Here is a 19,414-nt window from a genome sequence, read left to right as displayed (position 1 = left end):
TGAATCTGGAAAACGAGCAAAATGAGCCTATCAACAAAGAGAAATGAAGAAGGACTCTGAAAGAAATTATGGAGCTGAAAAAAATAGAATGACCAAGTTGAAAATTTCACTAGAGTGGTTTAAAAACATATTTGAGGAGGCAGGCAAATCAGCAAATTTGAAGATAATGCATTTGAAAATACTGAGTCAGAGGAGAAAAAAATTAGAGAAAAAGTTAAAAAGAATACCGAAGAGTGAAAAGAGCCTAAACTACTTCTTTAGGCACACCAATATAGGAATGATGGGAAACTCAGAAAGAAAACAGAGAGAAAAAGAGACAAAGACTATTTGATACGACAGTGGGTGAAAACTCCCCAAACTGGCTGGAAGGCATGAATTGGAATACATCCCAGAAGCTGAAGGAATTCCAAGTAGGACAACTCGGAAGAGGTCCTTTCAAAGACACCATATAAGCAAATATTAAAAGCCTAAAGACAATCTTGAAAGTAGTCACATACAAGTGACACTCAATAAGATTATCAGCTGTTCAGCCTCAGTCAGGGGTTTACAGATAAAACCCCCATCTCCCTGGGACAGAGCACCTGGGAAAGGCGTGGCTGTGGGCCCAGCTTAAGCAGACTTAAAACATCCCTGCCTGCCAGCTCTAAAGACAGCAGCGGATCTTCCAGCACAGCGTTCAAGCTCTGCTAAGGGACAGACTTGCCTTCTCAAGTGGGTCCCTGACTCCATGCCTCCTGACTGGGAGACACTTCCCAGCAGGGGTCAACAGACACCTCATACAGGAGCGATCCGGCTGGCATCTGGTGGGTGCCCCTCTGGGACAAAGCTTCCAGAGGAAGAAACAGGCAGCAATCCTTTGCTGTTCTGCAACCTCGCAAATGGTCTGGAGCGGGCCTCCAGCAAACTAACTCCAGCAGACCTGCAGCAGAGGGGCCTGAAGAAAAACTAACAAACAGAAAGGAATAGCATCAACATCAACATCAACAAAAAGGACTTCCACTCAGAATCCCCATCCGAAGGTCACCAACATCAAAGACCAAAGGTAGATAAATCCACAAAGATGAGGAAAAACCAGCGCAAAAAGGCTGAAAATTCCAAAAACCAGAATGCCTCTTCTCCAAAGGATCACAACTCCTTACCAGCAAGGGAACAAAACTGGATGGAGAATGAGTTTGATGAATTGACAGAAGTATGTTTCAGAAGGTGGGTAATAAACTCCTCTGAGCTAAAGGAGCATGTTCTAACCCAATACAAGGAAGCTAAGAACCTTGAAAAAAGGTTAGCTAACCTAATTCCTTGAAAAAAGGAATTGCTAACAAAAATAACCAGGTTAGAGAAGAACATAAATGACCTGATGGAGCTGAAAAACACAGCACAAAAACTTCATGAAGCATACACAAGTATCAATAGCCAAATCGATCAAGCAGAAGAAAGGATATCAGAGACTGAAGATCAACTTAATGAAATAAAGCATGAAGAGAAGATTAGAGAAAAAAAAGAGTGAAAAAGGAACAAAAAAAGCCTCCAAGAAATATGGGACTATGTGAAAAGACCAAATCTACGTTTGACTGGTGTACCTGAAAGTGACGAGGAGAATGGAACCAAATTGGAAAACACTCTGCAGGATATTATCCAGGAGAACTTCCCCAACCTAGCAAGACAGGCCAACATTCAAACTCAGAAAATACAGAGAACACCACAAAGATACTCCTCGAGAAGAGCAACCCCAAGACACATAATCATCAGATTCAGCAAGATTGAAATGAAGGAAAAAAGGTTAAGGGCAGCCAGAAAGAAAGGTCAGGTTACCTACAAAGGGAAGCACATCAAACTAACAGCGGATCTCTCAGAAGAAACCCTACAAGCCAGAAGAGGGTGGGGGTCAACATTCAACATTCTTAATGAAAAGAATTTTCAACCCAGAATTTCATATCCAGCCAAACTAAGCTTCATAAGCAAAGGAGAAATAAAATCCTTTACAGACAAACAAATGCTGAGAGATTTTGTCACCACCAGGCCTGCCTTATAAGAGCTCCTGAAGGAAGAATTAAACATGGAAAGGAAAAACTGCTATCAGCCACTGCAAAAACATACCAAATTATAAACACCATTGACACTATGAAGAAACTGCATCAACTAACAGGCAAAATAACCAGCTAGCATCATAATAACAGGATCAAGTTCACACATAACAATATTAATCTTAAGTGTAAATGGGCTAAATGCCCCAATTAAAAGTCAACAGACTGGCAAATTGGATAAAGAGTCAAGACCCATCGGTGTGCTGTATTCAGGAGACCCATCTCACACCCAAAGACACACATAGGCTCAAAATAAAAGGATGGAGGAATATTACCCAGCAAATGGAAAGCAAAAAAAAAAAGCAGGGATTGCAATCCTAGTCTCTAATAAAACAGACTTTAAACCAATGAAGATCAAAACAGACAAAGAAGAGCATTACATAATGGTAAAGGGATCAATCCAACAAGAGCAGCTAACTATCCTAAATATATATGCACCCAATACAGGAGCACCCAGATGCATAAAGCAAGTTCTTAGAGACCTACAAAGAGAATTAGACTCCCACACAATAATAGTGGGAGACTTTAACACCCCACTGTCACTATTAGATCAAAGAGACAGCAAATTAATAAGGATATTCAGGACTTGAACTCAGCTCTGGACCGAGCAGACCTAATAGACATCTACAGAACTCTCCACCCCAAATCAACAGAATATACATTCTTCTCAGCACCACATCAGACTTATTCTAAAACTGACCAAATAACTGGAAGTAAAACACCCCTCAGCAAATGCAAAAGAATGGAAATCATAACAAACAGTCTCTCAGACCACAGTGCAATCAAATTGGAACTCAGGATGAAGAAACTCACTCAAAACCACACAACTACATTGAAACTGAACAACCTGCTCCTGAATGACTACGGGGTAACTAACAAAATCAAGACAGAAATAAATAAGTTCTTTAAAACCAATGAGAACAAAGACAACATACCAGAATCTCTGGGACACAGCTAAAGCAGTGTTTAGAGGGAAATTTATAGCACTAAATGCCCACAAGAGAAAGCAGGAAAGATCTAAAACTGACACCCTAACACCACAATTAAAAGAACTAGAGAGTGGCCGGGTGCAGTGGCTCTCACCTGTAATCCCAGCACTTTGGGAGGCTGAGGTGGGCAGATCATGAGGCCAGGAGTTTGAGACCAGCCAGGCCAACATAGTGAAACCCTGTCTCTACTAAAAACACAAAAAAATTAGCTGGGCGTGGTGGTGGGTGCCTGTAATCCCAGCCACTTGGGAGGCTGAGGCAAAAAGAATCACTTGAACCTGGGAGGCGGAGGTTGCAGTGAGCCAAGATTGCGCCATTGCACTCCAGCCCCAGCAACAGTGCAAGACTCCGTCTCAAAAAAAAAAAAAAAAAAAGAACCAGAGACGCAAGAGCCATCAAATTCAAAATTCAAAAGCTAGCAGAAGACAAGAAATAACTAAGATCACAGCAGAACTGAAGGAGACAGGGACATGAAAAACCCTTGAAAAAATCAATGAATCCAGGAGTTGGTTTTTTGAAAAGATCAACCAAATAGACCGCTAGCCAGACAAAGAAGAAAAGAGAGAAGAATCAAATAGACACAATAAAAAATGATAAAGGGGGTATCACCACTGATCCCACAGAAATACAAACTACCATCAGAGAATACTATAAATAGCTCTACACAAATAAACTAGAAAATCCAGAAGAAATGGATAAATTTCTGGACACATACACCCTCCCAAGTCTAAACCAGAAGAAGTCGAATCCCTGAAGACCAATAACAAGTTCTGAAATTGGGGCAGTAATTAATGGCCTGCCAACCAAAGAGTCCAGGACCAGACAGATTTACAGCCAAATTCTACCAGAGGTACAAAGAGGAGCTGGTACCATTCCTTCTAAAACTATTCCAAACAACAGAAAAAGAGGGAATCCTCCCTAACTCATTTTATGAGGCCAGCATCATCCTGATACCAAAACCTGGCAGAGACACAACAAAAAAAGAAAATTTTAGACCAGTATCCCTGATGAATGAGGATTTTCACATTGACAATAAAATACTGGCAAACCAAATCCAGCAGCACATCAAAAAGCTTATCCACCAGGATCAAGTTGGCTTCATCCCTGGGATGCAAGGCTGGTTCAATATATGCAAATCAATAAACATAATCCATCACATAAACAGAACCAATGACAAAAACCACATGATTATCTCAATATATGCAGAAAAAGCCTTCAATAAAATTCAACACCGCTTCCTGCTAAAAACTCTCAGTAAACTAGGTATTGATGGAACAGATCTCAAAATAATAACAGCTATTTATGACAAACCCACAGCCAATACCATACTGAATGGGCAAAAGCTGGAAGCATTCCCTTTGAAAACCAGCACAAGACAAGGATGCTCTCTCTCACCACTCCTATTCCACATTCTGATTCTTCCTATCCATGAGCATGGAATATTTTTCCATTTTCCATTGCCAGGGCAATCTGGCAAGAGAAAGAAATAAAAAGTATTCACATAGGAAGAGAGGAAGTCCAACTGTCTCTGTTTGCAGATGACATGACTGTATGTTTAGAAAACCCCATCGTCTCAGCCCCAAAACTCCTCAAGCTGATAAGCAACTTCAGCAAAGTCTGTGGATACAAAATCAATGCGCAAAAATCACAAGCATTCCTATACACCAATAATAAAGAGCAAAATCATGAGTGAACTCTCATTTACAATTGCTACAAAGAGAATAAAATACCTAGGAATACTACTTACAAGGGAAGTGAAGGATCTCTTTAAGGAAACTACAAACCACTGCCCAAGGAAATAAGAGAGGAAACAAACAAATGGAAAAATATTCCATGCTCATGGATAGGAAGAATCAGTATCATGAAAATGGCCATACTGCCCAAAGTAATTTATAGATTCAATGCTATCCCCATCAAGATACCATTGACTTTCTTCACAGAATTACAAAAATCTACCTTAAATTTCATGTGGAACCAAAAATGAGCCTGTATAGCCAAGACAATCCTAAGCAAAAAGAACAAAGCTAGAGGCATCACGCTACCTGATTTCAATCTATACTACAAGGCTACAGTAACCAAAACAGCATGGTACTGGTACCAAAACAGATTTATAGACCAATGGAACAGAACAGAGGCCTCAGAAATAACACCACACATCTACAGCCATCTGATCTTTGACAAATCTGACAAAAACAAACAGTGGGGAAAGGATTCCCTATTTAATAAATGGTGTTGGAAAAACTGGCTAGCCATATGCAGAAAACTGAAACTGGACCCCTTCCTTACACCTTATACAAAAATTAACTCAATATGGATTAAAGACTTAAATGTAAAACCTAAAACCATAAAAACCCTAGAAAAAAACCTAGGCAATACCATTCAGGACATAGGCAGGGGCAAGGACTTCATGACTAAAACACCAAAAGCAATGACAACAAAAGCCAGAATTGACAAATGGGATCTAATTAAACTAAAGAGCTTCTGCATAGCAAAAGAAACTATCATCAGAGTGAACAGGCAACCTACAGAATGGGAGAAAATTTTTGTAATCTACCCATCTGACAAAGGGCTAATATCCAGAATCTACAAAGAAATTAAACAAATTTTAAGAAAAAAAAAGAACAACTTCATCAAAAAGTGGGCAAAAGATATGAACAGGCACTTCTCAAAAGAAGACATTTATGCTGCCAACAAACATATGAAAAAAAGCTCATCATCACTGGTCATTAAAGAAATGCAAATCGAAACCACAATGAGATACCATCTCATGCCAGTTAGAATGGCGAACATTAAAAAGTCAGGAAACAACAGATGCTGGAGAGGATGTGGAGAAATAGGAATGCTTTTACACTGTTGGTGGGAGTGTAAATTAGTTCAACCATTGTGGAAGACAGTATGGCGATTCCTCAAGGATCTAGAACCAGAAATACCATTTGACCCAGCAACCCATTACTGGGTTTATACCCAAAGGATTATAAATCATTCTACTATAAAGACACATGCACATGTATGTTTATTGTGGCACTGTTCACAATAGCAGACTTGGAACCAACCCAAATGCCCATCAATGATAGACTGGATAAAGAAAATGTGGCACATATACACCATGGAATACTATGCAGCCATAAAAAAGGATGTGTTCACGTCCTTTGCAGGGACATGGATGAAGCAGGAAACCAGCTAAATTATCAGCAAACTAACACAAGAACAGAAAACCAAACACCACATATTCTTATTCATAGGTGGCAGGTGAACAACGAGAACACATGGACATGGGAAGAGGAACATCACACACCGGAGCCTGTCGGGGTTGGGGGACTAGAGGAGGGATATCATTAGGAGAAATACCTAATGTAGACGATGGGTTGATGGGTGCAGCAAACCACCATGGCACATGTATACCTATGTAACAAACCTGCACGTTCTGGACATGCATCCCAGAACTTAAAGTATTAAAAAAAAGAAGAAAAAAAAGATTATCAGCCGTTTTATCACAGAAACCTTAAAGGCCAGAAAGCAGTAGGATGATACATTTATAATATATTTAAAATGCAGAAGGGAAAAAAACTATCAAACAAGAATTCTCTATCTGGTTAAAAAAAAAACAACTGCCCTTCAAAAATGAGACAAAAATTAAGACATTCCCAAATAAACAAAAGCCAGGGGAATTCATTACTACTGGTATTTGCAACAGAAAATGCTGAAAGGAGTACTTCACATTTACATGAAAGTCACTACACTGTAACTTTGTCAAAGCCATACAAAAATATAAAGTTCTCAGGTAAAGGTAAATACATGGACAAATATAAAAACTAGAGTATTATTGTAAATTTGGCTTATAACTCTACTTGTTATTTTCTGAAGGATTAAAAATACGAATCTGTTCGTGGATACACAACACATAAAGATGTAATTCCTGGTCTCAATTACATAAAATGATGGAAAAAGACAGAGCTATATAGGAGTAGAATTTTTGTATGTCGCTGAAGTGAAATTGGTATCATTCAAACCAGATTGCTATAACTTTAGAATGTTATATGTAATCTCCATGGTAACACAGAAAGTATCTAAGAAGAAAAGGAAATGAGAAGAGAGTCAAAATATGCCACTACCAAGCAATCAACTAAACTCAAAGGAAGGCAATAACAGGAAATGAGGGACAAAAAAGCCATAGGATATACAGAAAACCTATTTTTTAAATCACAAGATTAAGTAATTCCCCACCAGTAATTACTTTAAATTTAAATGTGTTAAACTCCAAATCGAAAGAAATTGACTGGCAGGAAGGATTTTTTAAAACTAGGATACAACTCTACACTATCTACAACAGACTCACTTTAGATCTAAAGACACAATAGGTTAAAAGTAAAGGACAGAAAAAGATACTCAATGCAAATAATAACCAAAAGAGAGATGGAGTGGGTATACTAACGAGACAAAATAGTCAAAAACTGTTTTGAAAGACAAAGACATTATAGACTGATAAAAGAGCCAATTCACTAGAAGATAGAACAATTATAAATATATACACACACCAAACATCAAAGATCCCAAATATATGAAGCAAACACTGACAGAACTGAATGAAGAAATAGACTGTTCTGCAACAACAGATGGAAACTTCAACACCCCACTTTCAACAGTGAACAGAACAAGACAGAGCAATAAGGAAACAGAAGACTTGAGCAACATTATAAACTAAAACTAATAGCACTCGACCCAACAACAGAAAAAACACTTTTCTCAAGTACATATAGAAAATTTTCCAGGACACACTATATGTTAGACCACAAAACAAGTGTGAATACATTTTTAAATGACTGAAATAATACTATCCTTTGTTACAATAGAGTGAAACTAGAAATCAGTAACAGAAGGAAAAATGAAAAATTCACAAATATGTGGAAATTAAATAACATATTCCTGAACAACCATGGGTCAAAGAAGACATCACAAGGGAAATTAGAAAATACTTTGAAACAAATGCAAACGAAAACAAAATTTACCAAAATATATGAGATGCAGCAAAAGGCACTGCTAAGAGGTAAATTTATAGCTGTAAACACAATAAAAATGAAGATCTCCAACCAAAAAACAAACCATACACATTAGGGGAATAGGAAATGTATAGCACACCAAACCCAAAGTTAGCAAGAGGAAGGAAACAAAGATTAAAACAGATATGAATAGAATAGATAATAGAATAATAGAGAAAAATCAATGAAGCCAAAAGTTTATTCTTTGAAAAAAAAATCAACAAATTGGCAAATCTTAAGCTATGTGACTAGAAAATATACAGAGAAAACTCAAATTACTAATATTAGTAATGAAATTGGACATTACTACCAATTTTACATAAATAAAAAGGATTGGCCAGGCGCAGTGGCTCACGCCTGTAATCCCAACACTTTGAGAGGCAGAGGTGGGTGGATCACAAGGGCAGGAGTTCAAGACCAGCCTGGCCAAGATGGTGAAACCTCATCTCTACTAAAAATACAAAAAAATTAGCCAGGCTTGGTGGCGGGCGCCTGTAATCCCAGCTACTTGGGAAGCTGAAACAGAGAACTGCTTGAACCCAGGAGGCGGAGGTTGCAGTGAGCTGAGACTGTGCCACTGCACTCCAGCCTGGGTGACAGAGCAAGACTCCGTCTCAAAATGAATAAACAAATAAATAGGATTTTAAGAGTACTATAAACAACCATATGCCAACAAATTGGATTATCCAGATATACTGGATAAATCTCTAGAAACAAACAACCTAGCTAGATTAAATTATGAAGAAATAGAAGATCTGAATATATTTGAAATAAGGACTTTAAGTAGTAATCAAAACCCTCCCAACAAAGTAAACCCCAGGACGAGATGGCTTCATGGGTAAATTCTACCAAACATTTAAAGAAGAACGAACACCAGTCTTTCTCAAAGTCTTCCAAAAACTTGAAGAAGGAGGAACACTTGAAACTCATTCTATGTGACCAGCATTATCCTGATACCAAAGCCAGAGAAAGATACTAGAAAACTATACAGCAATATCTCTTACGAATACTGATACAAGAATCCTCCACAAAATGCAGGTAAAACAAATTCGGCAGTGTAGCAAAAGGATTATACAAGATCACCAAGTGGCATTTATTCCAGGAATGCAAAATGGTTCAAACATATAAAAATCAATTAATGTAATATACCATATGAACAGAATAAAGGGGAAAAACAAAGATCATCTCAATTGATGCAGAAAAACATCTGACAAAATTCAACACCCTTCCCTCATCAGAAAAAAAAAAAATAGAAGGAAACTTAAACTCACCAACATAAGGCTATATATGAAAAACCCGCAACTAACATGATACTCAATGATGAATGGAAGATTGAAAGCTTTTCCCCTAAGATCAGGAGCTAGACAAATATGCCTATTTTTACCACTTCTGTTCAACGCAGCATTGGGAGCTCTAGCCAGACCAATCAGGCAAGAAAAATAAATAACGCATCCAAATTGGAAAGGAAGAAGCAAAATTTATCTCTGCTATAAGAGACGTGATTATATATGTAGAGAACACTACAGATTACATAAAAAGTAGTTAGAGCCAACAATTAGACATTGCAGGACACAAAATCAACACAAAAATCAACTATGCTTCTACACACTAACAATGAACAATTATGAAAAGAAAATTAAGAAAACGATTCCATTTACAATGGCATCAAAATAATAAAGTACTTAGAAATAAGTTTAACCAAAAAGGCAAAAAAAGCCTTGTACACTGAAAACTACATCCCCGAAAAAATCAAGGAAGATAAGCAAATGGAGAACCATCCCATGTTCATGGATTGGAAGGCTTAATATAAGGTGACTATACTAACTGAAGCCATGTACAGACTCAACACATTCCTTCTCAAACTCTCAGTGACTTCTTTTGTAAAAACAAAAGTCCATCCTAAAATTAATGTGGAATCTCAAAGGACCCTAAATAGCCAAAACAATCTTAAAAAAGAAGAACAGGCCAGGTGCAGTGGCTCACACCTGTAATCCTAGCACTTTGGGAGGCTGAGGTGGGCAGACTGCCTGAACTCAGGAGTTTGAGACCACCCTGGGCAACATGGTGAAACCCCGTCTCTACTAAAATACAAAAAAAAATTAGCCAGGCATGGCAGCATGTGCCTGTAGTCCCAGCTACTCGGGAGGCTGAAGCAGAAGAACTGCTTGAACCCAGGAGGCAGAGGTTGCAGTGAGCCGAGATCGCACCGCTGCACCCTAGCCTAGGCGACAGAACAAGACTCCATCCCTTAAAAAAGAAAAAAAAAACGCGAGAACAAGACTCCATCCCTTAAAAAAGAAAAAAAAAACAAGTGTTAGAGGACTCACATTTCCTGACTTCAATACTTACTGCAAAGCTATAGTAATCAAAACAGTGTGGTCTTGGCATAAAGGCAGACATATATATCAATGGAAGTGAATAAAGAGCCCAGATACAAACCCTTGCATATACAGTTAACTAATTTTCAACAAGGATGCCAAGAATAATGGCAAAGCACAGTACTTTCAACAAACAGTGCTGGGAAAACTGGATATATCCACATGCAAAACAATTAGGTTGGACCCTTACCTTAAGCCATCTATAAAAACTAACTCAAGATGGATCAAAGATCTAAATATAAGAGGTAAAACTATAAAACTCATGGAAGAAAATACAGGGGAAAGGTTTCATGACACTGAATTTGGCAACAATTTCTTGGATATGGCAACAAAAGAAAAATAAATAAACTAGACCTCAAAATTAAAAACTTTTGTGCAAAGGGCACTATCAAGACAGTGAAAAGGCAACCTATAGAATGGGAGAAAATATTTGCAAATAATATCTAATAAGGGATTAATAGCCAAGATCTATAAATAACTCACTGAACAACTACAAAAACCCAGTTAAGAAATGGGCAAAGGACTTGAATTAACGTTTCTTCAAAGAAGATGTACAGGTGACTAATGGGCACAAGAAAAAAATTCTTAACATCACTAATGATTGGGGAAATGCAAAACAAAACTACGATGAGATACGACTTTATGCACATTAGAATGGCTATTTAAAAAAAAAAAAAACAGGAAAGAACTAGGGCTGGCAAAGATGTGAAGAAATTGGAACCCTCGTGCACTGCTTATGATGATATAAAATGACACAGCCACTGTGCCAAACAGTGTAGTGGTTTCTGAAAAAACTGAATTTAGTATTATCATATAACCCAGCAATTCTACTTTTAGGAACACACACCCAGAACAACTGAAAGCAGGGACTCAAGCAGATATTTGAATACCAATGTTTATTCATTGGTATTTACAATAGCCAAAAGGTGGAAACAACTGACAACATAAATAGATGAGTAAATAAAGATGGCATGTACATATAATAGAGTATTATTCAGACTTTAAAAGAAATGACATCAGGCACACTGTCTTATGCTTCTAATCCCAGCACTTTGGGAGGCCAAGACAGGAGGATTGCTTGAGCCCAGGAGTTCAAGACCAACCTGGGCAACACAGAGAGACTCCATCTCTACAAGAAATTTTAAAAAGAAAAATTAGCCAAGCAGGGTAGTACATACCTGTAGTCCCAGCTACTCAAGAGGTTGCAGTGGGAGGATCACTTGAGCCCAGGAGGTCAACGCTGCAGTGAGCCACGACAGCACCACTGCACTCCAGCCTGGGCAACAGAGTGAGACCCTGTCTCAAAAGATAAATAATTGAAAAAAAATTCTGATACATACTATAACATGGATAAACTTTAATAACAATGTTAAGTGAAATGAGCCAGTGACAAAAGGACAAATACCATATGATTCCACTTATATGAGACACCTAGGATAGTCATATCCTCAGAGACAGAAACTAAAATAGAAGTAACCAGGGGCTGGAGGAAGAGGTCATGGGGTCATTGTTTAGTAGGTAGAGAGTTTCAGTTTAAAATGATGAAAAAGCTCATGAGAGATCAGTGACGGTGGCACAACATTGTGACTATACCTAGTAACACTGAAAGGTTAAAAATAGTACCTTTTATTATGTATATCTTACCACAATAAAAAGCCCCACAAGGTAGTCAATGTTATGTTTAAAAGAGAAGAAATAAATGGGAAGTCATTTTAGATATGTATTTACACAGGTCTGAGAAGAGCTATTCAGCAGATGAGTACCTAATGAACTGGAATTTTGGCAGAGATCCTGGGAGTGAAGTGAACCAAATCACTTGGGAAGTGTGAAGTAATTTCCTCCTCCAGGGAGGTCAGCAGATAGAACATGTCAAGCCAATGTTAAGATTTCTCTGGAGTCTAAGTAAAAGATTATCAAATTGGACAAGTCTGTTCTCAGTGTTTTCCAACAAGGTGCAACTGACGTTTTGGACAGAACAACTGCTTCATCCTGTAGGACTCTCCTGCCTGCCATACGGTACTTAACATCCCTGAACTCCAAACCACTTACCAGGGGCATTCCCCTCACCCTCATCCCTCTAACAATCAAAAAGAAACCCACCCACGTCTGTCACCACGACTACCATGACCCCAGTCACTCAGATGACAACCCCAGAGTGAATGAATCCAAAACTGAAATATGAGCACCCTGGTCTGTTAGGATATGACAAGCTATAAAGCAGTAGCAAACAACCCTAAATCTCAATCAAGAGCTTAAAACCAAAAAAAAAAAAAAGGCTTCCGTCTTGTTCACATTACATGTCCATCACAGGCCAGCCCAAGGCTCTATTCCACACTGTCCTCACACCAGAACCTGGGCTGATAGAGCTACCACTCTGCAGAATACTGACAGATGCAGTGGCAGAGGGAATGAGATACAGTAAGTGGTATGCTGGCATTTAAATAATTCACTTAGAAGTAACATATAGTACTTCTCATATTCCACTGGCCAAAGCAAGTCAAATAGCCTTGACTGCTTCAGGGCCAGGAAAGTGCAATCCTACACCACTTACCTGGAAGGAAAAGAACCAGCCCTGATGACTTCCAAACTATGCCTGCAAAGTGCTCTGAAAAGTAGAAGACGCTATATAAATGTTAATTAAAAGAGTATATTAGTAACAGTACTACTTTGCCCTTCCATCCATTCAATGGATATTTATTAAGCATCTAATACATGCTGGACATCATCTCCTAAGCATCAAATAATATGCCAGACACCATGCTAAGAGAGCTGATGAAAACTGAGTCGTAAGTGGTAGGGTAAGAGAAACAATCTTTAAACAATTCCAGTGTGGTATGATAAATGTGATCAGGGAAGTCAACCCAGGTACTCCAGAAGTTCCCAGGGTGAGCACCTGAGCCAGGGGTGGGGGCAATGGTTGGAAAGACTTCCAGGAGCAGTAACCTACATAGCTGCAGGATGCAGTCACCCTGGAGAACCTGCTGTAGATGCATAGGTGGAAGCATGAATGTGGACACTGTGGATGGGGTGTCCCTGCCTTCCGCCAAGTCAATGAGACCAACTTGCCACAAATTCCCCATAGCCCTAATCTGCAGTCACTTCCACTAAATGTCCACTGACACATTTATAGGTTTTCTTGGTTTTCTAGGCAGGCCGGATGTAAAGAACAGATCTCTGGGACTACTCTCCACTTTCCCCCCAATTAGAACATTCTATGAGATGCTCTAAGTTCAAGGAGACAACATTCTTTCAGTCATCATAAGCTTGGTTCTAACCTCAGCAAAAACTGCTTTCTCTCAGCTAATATAGCGCAACAAAAGGGAAAATGCCCTAGGAAAACAATGTGTCAGAGGCTCCTAACCACTGAAAATCAGGCACATTCCCTTTATGAGATATTAAAAACATTATAAAGAGTTATTAAAAATAGTGCAGACTCCAACACAAGCCGTAAGATATACAGTATACCACCCTGAGATATTTACCACAAAGTTCCTCTAATAAAGAAAAAAATATTTTTTCAACAGAAAATACATAAAATACACATCTAGAAACACTAGACAGTCACTAAAAATGAAAACTGTAAAGACCTCTAAGCTACTAGGAAAAGTAATGCTGACAGTGCTAAGGAAAGCAGATTCCAAAAGCAATCATATTGTAAAGGTTAGACAAAGATGACGACTGTGCTACAGGCAAACACTACATGGAAACTGCAGAAAACGGGGCACGGAGAGTAGGGGAAGCAGAGAAGTGGTTCAGTGCAGCTTACAGTAATATGTTATTGTTTGTACAATGCAAATTTCACATGAAAGTCATTCCTATGTAAAAGTTTGGTGGATCTTATTCACATTCCCAAACTGACTTTTACAGGCAGTATAAAGCATAACCTGGTGAGTTCCTAAAAAAGAACCAGACTAGCTGCTATTAACACTCCAGCCCTTCTAGTTAAAGGGAGGAGGGAACAGGGCAAGTTTCCTGACTGGCCAAGGCCCCATGATTCCAGCAGCAAGGGCCAGGCAGAGGCTCTGGGGACAGATTCGTGGCTGAGTAACCTTCCTTACAAATTGCCCTGAGCAAATTAGTCAATTTAGCCTTATCTTTAAAATGCAGATAACACAACCTACTTCACAGAACTACAGTGGGGATTAAATCTGATAACTTGTAAGTACCCAGCACAGCATGACTTTTAAAAGGAAGTGATAGTTTTCATTCCTTGGGGGCAAAAAAGGATGGCTCTTAAGGTCTCCCTCTACTCTCCAAACCCAAGGTCCCCCAGGTCGCCATAGCACAGAGCAGGAGCCAGCTGAGCTTTGGCAAAAGCAGAAGAGGAAGGGAGTTCAAGCATGGCCTTCTGGTAGAGAGTGTGGGGAAAGAGGAGTGTTTTCTGTGTCTCTGTTCTTCCACCCTACCAATGCCTAGCACATAACAGGTGCTCAATTGAATATCTGATCAGTGTACTAACCCAGTCAGCAAGCTGTCTATCCTCAGCTGATGATCATGAAGGAAAACAGGCAGGAAACATCAACTATTTATTTGAACTAAAGCTCAGGCTCCTTGTACTGTGAGACTCCACAGTTTATTTCTGTGCTGCATACAGGGTGCTAGCATTTACTACTATGGAAGATACCTTTTTCTGAGTGTTAACTTCAGTGATATTTACCAAATATGCCTCTGAATGGTCCTATTTCAAAAAAACTACAGAAAGCACTGCTTTTCATAAACAAAAAGAACAAAATGGCCCCAGTAGTATTTTCTTATCTCTATCCCTACCTCCTTCAAGTAGCCTGTATCTATTCTACTTTGGTGAATAAAGCCGAGTCTTTTCTAAAACAAAACTGTATACTGGAGCTAAATATTCTAAAACATAACTTTGAGTAAAGGAAAACTCTCAAGAGCAGTTTAAATGTAATATGCCTGGCTTATTCTATTCCAATGATCTTCTAATCTTTTTCATTAATTTACTCTAATGTTTATAATTGTTTTAGGCCACAATTATCTCATTGTTTCCTGGCCTGTGTACCTGATCAGAATCATTATGATCTCTGAGGTTTTCGCCTGATTTTTGAGAATCCTGCTCTGCTACGGATGGGGTAGCCAGCAGAACACAGAAAAACCAAGGAGCGTTTTAAATACAAGACTATTAAAGTGGCAAATCATTGTCCTTTCTGTGACCAGCTTCTGGGGCTCTGGAATTACATGTTAAACAACAGGATCAGATGGGAGCACTTTGCAGCTAAGAGACCAATACCAGAAAAATACCCCTTTACCCCTTCAACAGCGTGCTCCTGCCTATTTACAAGAACATTTAGCATCATTTCCTTCTCAAATGGGCCATCCTGTACTCTGGAGCTAGAAGAGAGTATGAGAACACTGACATTCAGTGCCTACCAGTTTCTCTCCTAGGGAGCTGCAGCAAGCTGGAGCTCCAGTGAGCTTGCACTGTTGACAGCTCTTAGTAAGGGATCACACCCTTGCCTTTACGAGGTATTTCTGTCATTTTATATAAAAGCACAAAGACACAGTGGTCAGCACGACAAGACTACAGCCTGTGGGAAGCGTAATCACTGTCAGAGGACATCAAATCCAACACACTGGTGGGATGGCAGGAAAGCAGACTCGAAAGTAGTCCAGAGTAAATGAGTCTCCTTGTTTGCTTCCTACTGGTAACATTAGGCCTAAGCCGCTTTGCTGAAACACTTAGCTCTGCGCTTTCCAAGCGATAGAAATTATACTTACTCCAATGTGTGAGATTAAAACCCACTGCACACTAAGCTGAACGACATTCCACGTGCAGAAATGCCACTTCAGGTGGTTCATCACATTACTTTATTCATAAGGCTGGGGGACAGGGTGGAACCACACGAATTTAACATCTTGCTGTGCCTGAAATGTTCATTAAGTGCTCTTATCTGCAGTCACCTGCCCACCCCACAGAACCACTCTCCACTAATTTAGAGACTATAATCTGTACACATTTAAATTACGATGAACAGGAACATTTCCACTGGAAAAATCATCACACATCTTGATTTGCACTGCCAATTAGGTCTTCGGAAAAGGAAAAAAAAAAAAAAAACCCTGATCATCTTACATATGGTAATTTCCCTTAATTGGTGCATAATGGATCGGATATAACTTGTGGGTAACCCCCACATGATAAATCGTTTATTTAACATTTTAGAACTACCAAAAATTAGCCTCATTGTGTGGCAGTAAACGCTCACTTCCAACTACACATTCTGGGACTTCTGAGTTTCCTAAGCATGAATTATGAATATCAGTAGTGGAAGTGCAAAGAACTCTCCAGCTTAACAACAGGAGTGATACATTCCAGAAACATTTTCTGATTACATTCACAAGGAGCTCCGGAGTGATAAATTCCAGATACATTTTCTGATTAAACTCACAAGGAGCTCAAATCTCCATCCAGAGGGTTTGTTTTTTGTTTTTAGTCCTGTAGCAGCAGAAACTCCTAGAAGGTTAGGACGCCAGCCGGGAGTGGTGGCTCACGCCTGTAATCCCAGCACTTTGGGAGGCCGAGGCGGGTGGATCACCTGAGGTCAGCAGTTCAAGACCAGATTGGACAACATTGTGAAACCCTGTCTCTACTAAAAAATAAAAATAAAAAAAAATACAAAAAATTAGACAGGCGTGGTGGCGGGCGCCTGTAATCCCAGCTACTCGGGAGGCTGAGGCAGGAAAATTGCTTGAACCCGGGAGGCGGAGGTTGCAGTGAGCCCAGATCGCGCCATTACACTCCACCCCGGACAACAAGAGCGAAACTCCGTCTCAAAAAAAAAAAAAAAAAAAAAAAAAAAAAAAAAAGGATGCTAATACACGGTAAAAGCCAGTGGCAAAAAATAAAAACTCGAACCCTGTCTCATTCCGTAGGCTTTACTGTTTCCCTTGCTTTTAATAGTTTATCTCACAGGAGGCATTTTTAAAATATTCTCAGAAATATCAACAACAGATTTTTCTCAAACGACCATTTTCAGGAAGGCTTCAGAAATTACTAAAAGGCCAAAGCTACCGTTAGTGGCTCAGTCTTTGCCGCCAGACTCGGGCAGGTGACAACAGTTTGGGCTCGGGCGCCTGGCACTCTGCGCCTTCCAACGCTGGCGGCCCCGCCTCCCCTTCTCCCGGGCCAGGCACGCAGGTGGAGGAAAGTAAACACCAGTCGGAGGCAAGGTGGAAGCAGTGAGTCTCGCGACTCTCACAAAAACAAGTGGAAAAAAAAAAAACAATCCTCGCACAAAGCTTCTCTGTGCTCCCACAAGCAGAGGCGTGGCTGCTTGTTTCCCTTTTTAAAGGTTGTATTTTTAGTTCTTTTGAAAAATGTTTTTATTGCTTACTTCTAAGTAAACATGTATCTCCATTACGATAACGTAGAGAAAAGCTCTTTTAAGAAGTAAAAAGAGAAAACTGAAATCACGTTCACATTCCCACTACTCACTGAAACGTTTGGGGGAACTTAAGTGTTTGCTAAAGAGTTTTAAAGACTAGTTAGGCCCTTAACGCGTAATTGGGGTCGTGCTGTGCATATGATTTGGGATCTTGCAGCTTGTTTAACTCGGCCCAATGACGTTACCATTTCCCCCAAAGGGTTACTAATTCCTTGAAAACGTTTACAAAAGTTCTAGAATAAACACTAAAGTTATTCTTTTTAAACTCCATTATCCAAGTTGGACTGGTCTGGCGATCGACTGTTAAAAAAAAAATTACAACTTTCTTAAGCTTCCTGATCTCTGTGCCAATTCCCGGAGAAAGTGTGGGGAGTGCACAAAAAAAGCCCCTCCCCCGTCTCACCAGGGCTGCAAACGCAGGCGCTGCGCCCCGCTAGCTCCCCGCCTGCATCCCCGGCGGCCACACGAGACTGAGCAGAGCGCCAGGCTGAGCGCGGTTGTGTGCTGGGGCGACCGGCCTCTGTAGTCCGCGTGGCACAAACGTGACCCACTGCGCACACCTGCAGGGCGCGCCCACTCCGGCACTCACCCGGCTGGGCGCGCCAGATCCCCAGTGCCGCAGCCAAGGGCCACGTTTCCAGCCCAAGGCCAGCAGGACCGGGGTGGCAAAGGAAAGTCAAACTGTGGGTGCGTCCGGACGGCGGCGGGCGGCCGGACCCTCACCTGGTAGCGAGTCGCCAACTCCATTCTTCCTAACCCGGCTCTAGTCTCCTCCCAACACGCGGCCACGGGAGCCCGGACTCACCACGGCCCGGCGCACCAAGAACGCCCCACGCCCGAGCAGCTAGCGCGCTCCGCCCGGAGCACAGGCGGGCCCCGGGAGGGGCGCACTCGGCGCCCGGGACAGGGGGAGCGCGTTGCGCTGACCGCTCGGTGCCGCCTCACTGGGCCTCGTGGCTCCGATCACGTTCCAACTTCGCGGCCACTGACCTTGTCTTCGCAGGCGGCGCGAGAGGGGGCTGCAGTTGGGCGAGGCAAGAGCAATTACCAGTGTTAGGGCGCCGGGCTCCCCCCTGCAGCGGAGGGAGGGAGTGGAGCCGTCCGGCGGGGTTTCGCGCGGGAGAAATGAGGGGGCTGTCCCGGCGCAGCCTCCAGCTGGCACGCACGCTGGATACTTGGCAGCGTTTATTCCAGGTCATGCCCTGGGGCGCGAGCTTCTGCTGCAACCCCTGTCTCTGATCCAAGAAAATATTGTAGGGCGGCTTTGGGGCTTGTTTTGTTTTGTTGTTGTAAAGGGGCAGGGTTCTCTTTGGGAGGATTCTGTCTCCCAAAACCTTTGCTACAGGGTTCACTTTGCAAAACAGGCAACCCAGGTTTCTTTACCAAGGCCCAGGTGGACAGCTGCAAACCCGCCTGAAATTTTAGAGGGCCATTACACAGTAGGCCTCCACACCCACCAGACAGAGAGTTTGTAGAGGTCAGGAATGCTGACTAATTTAGCAGAATTGACCCCAGCATCTACTAAGCATC

The 19,414-nt window shown here is 40.9% G+C and overlaps 1 protein-coding gene across 8 annotated transcripts in view; it reads right to left on the bottom strand.

Annotated features, from left to right (window-relative positions):
• CDCA7L (cell division cycle associated 7 like) overlaps positions 1-18,994 on the bottom strand; it is a 45,566-nt gene extending 26,572 nt beyond the window's left edge. For 2 of the 8 annotated variants that reach the window (XM_063667477.1, XM_054495439.2), the window contains exon 1: positions 18,608-18,847. In XM_063667477.1, the coding sequence (XP_063523547.1) occupies positions 18,608-18,631 (24 nt within the window). In that variant the 5' untranslated portion in view covers positions 18,632-18,847. Of the gene's footprint in view, positions 1-18,607 lie in introns of all 8 variants that reach the window. The other 6 variants (XM_054495435.2, XM_063667476.1, XM_054495437.2 and 3 more) reach the window with 6 other exon arrangements.
• Positions 18,995-19,414: the final 420 nt, after the last annotated feature.

Source organism: Pongo pygmaeus, chromosome 6 (assembly GCF_028885625.2).
Source record: "Pongo pygmaeus isolate AG05252 chromosome 6, NHGRI_mPonPyg2-v2.0_pri, whole genome shotgun sequence".
Taxonomy (NCBI): domain Eukaryota; kingdom Metazoa; phylum Chordata; class Mammalia; order Primates; family Hominidae; genus Pongo; species Pongo pygmaeus.
This window is presented reverse-complemented; position numbering and strand designations above follow the sequence as displayed.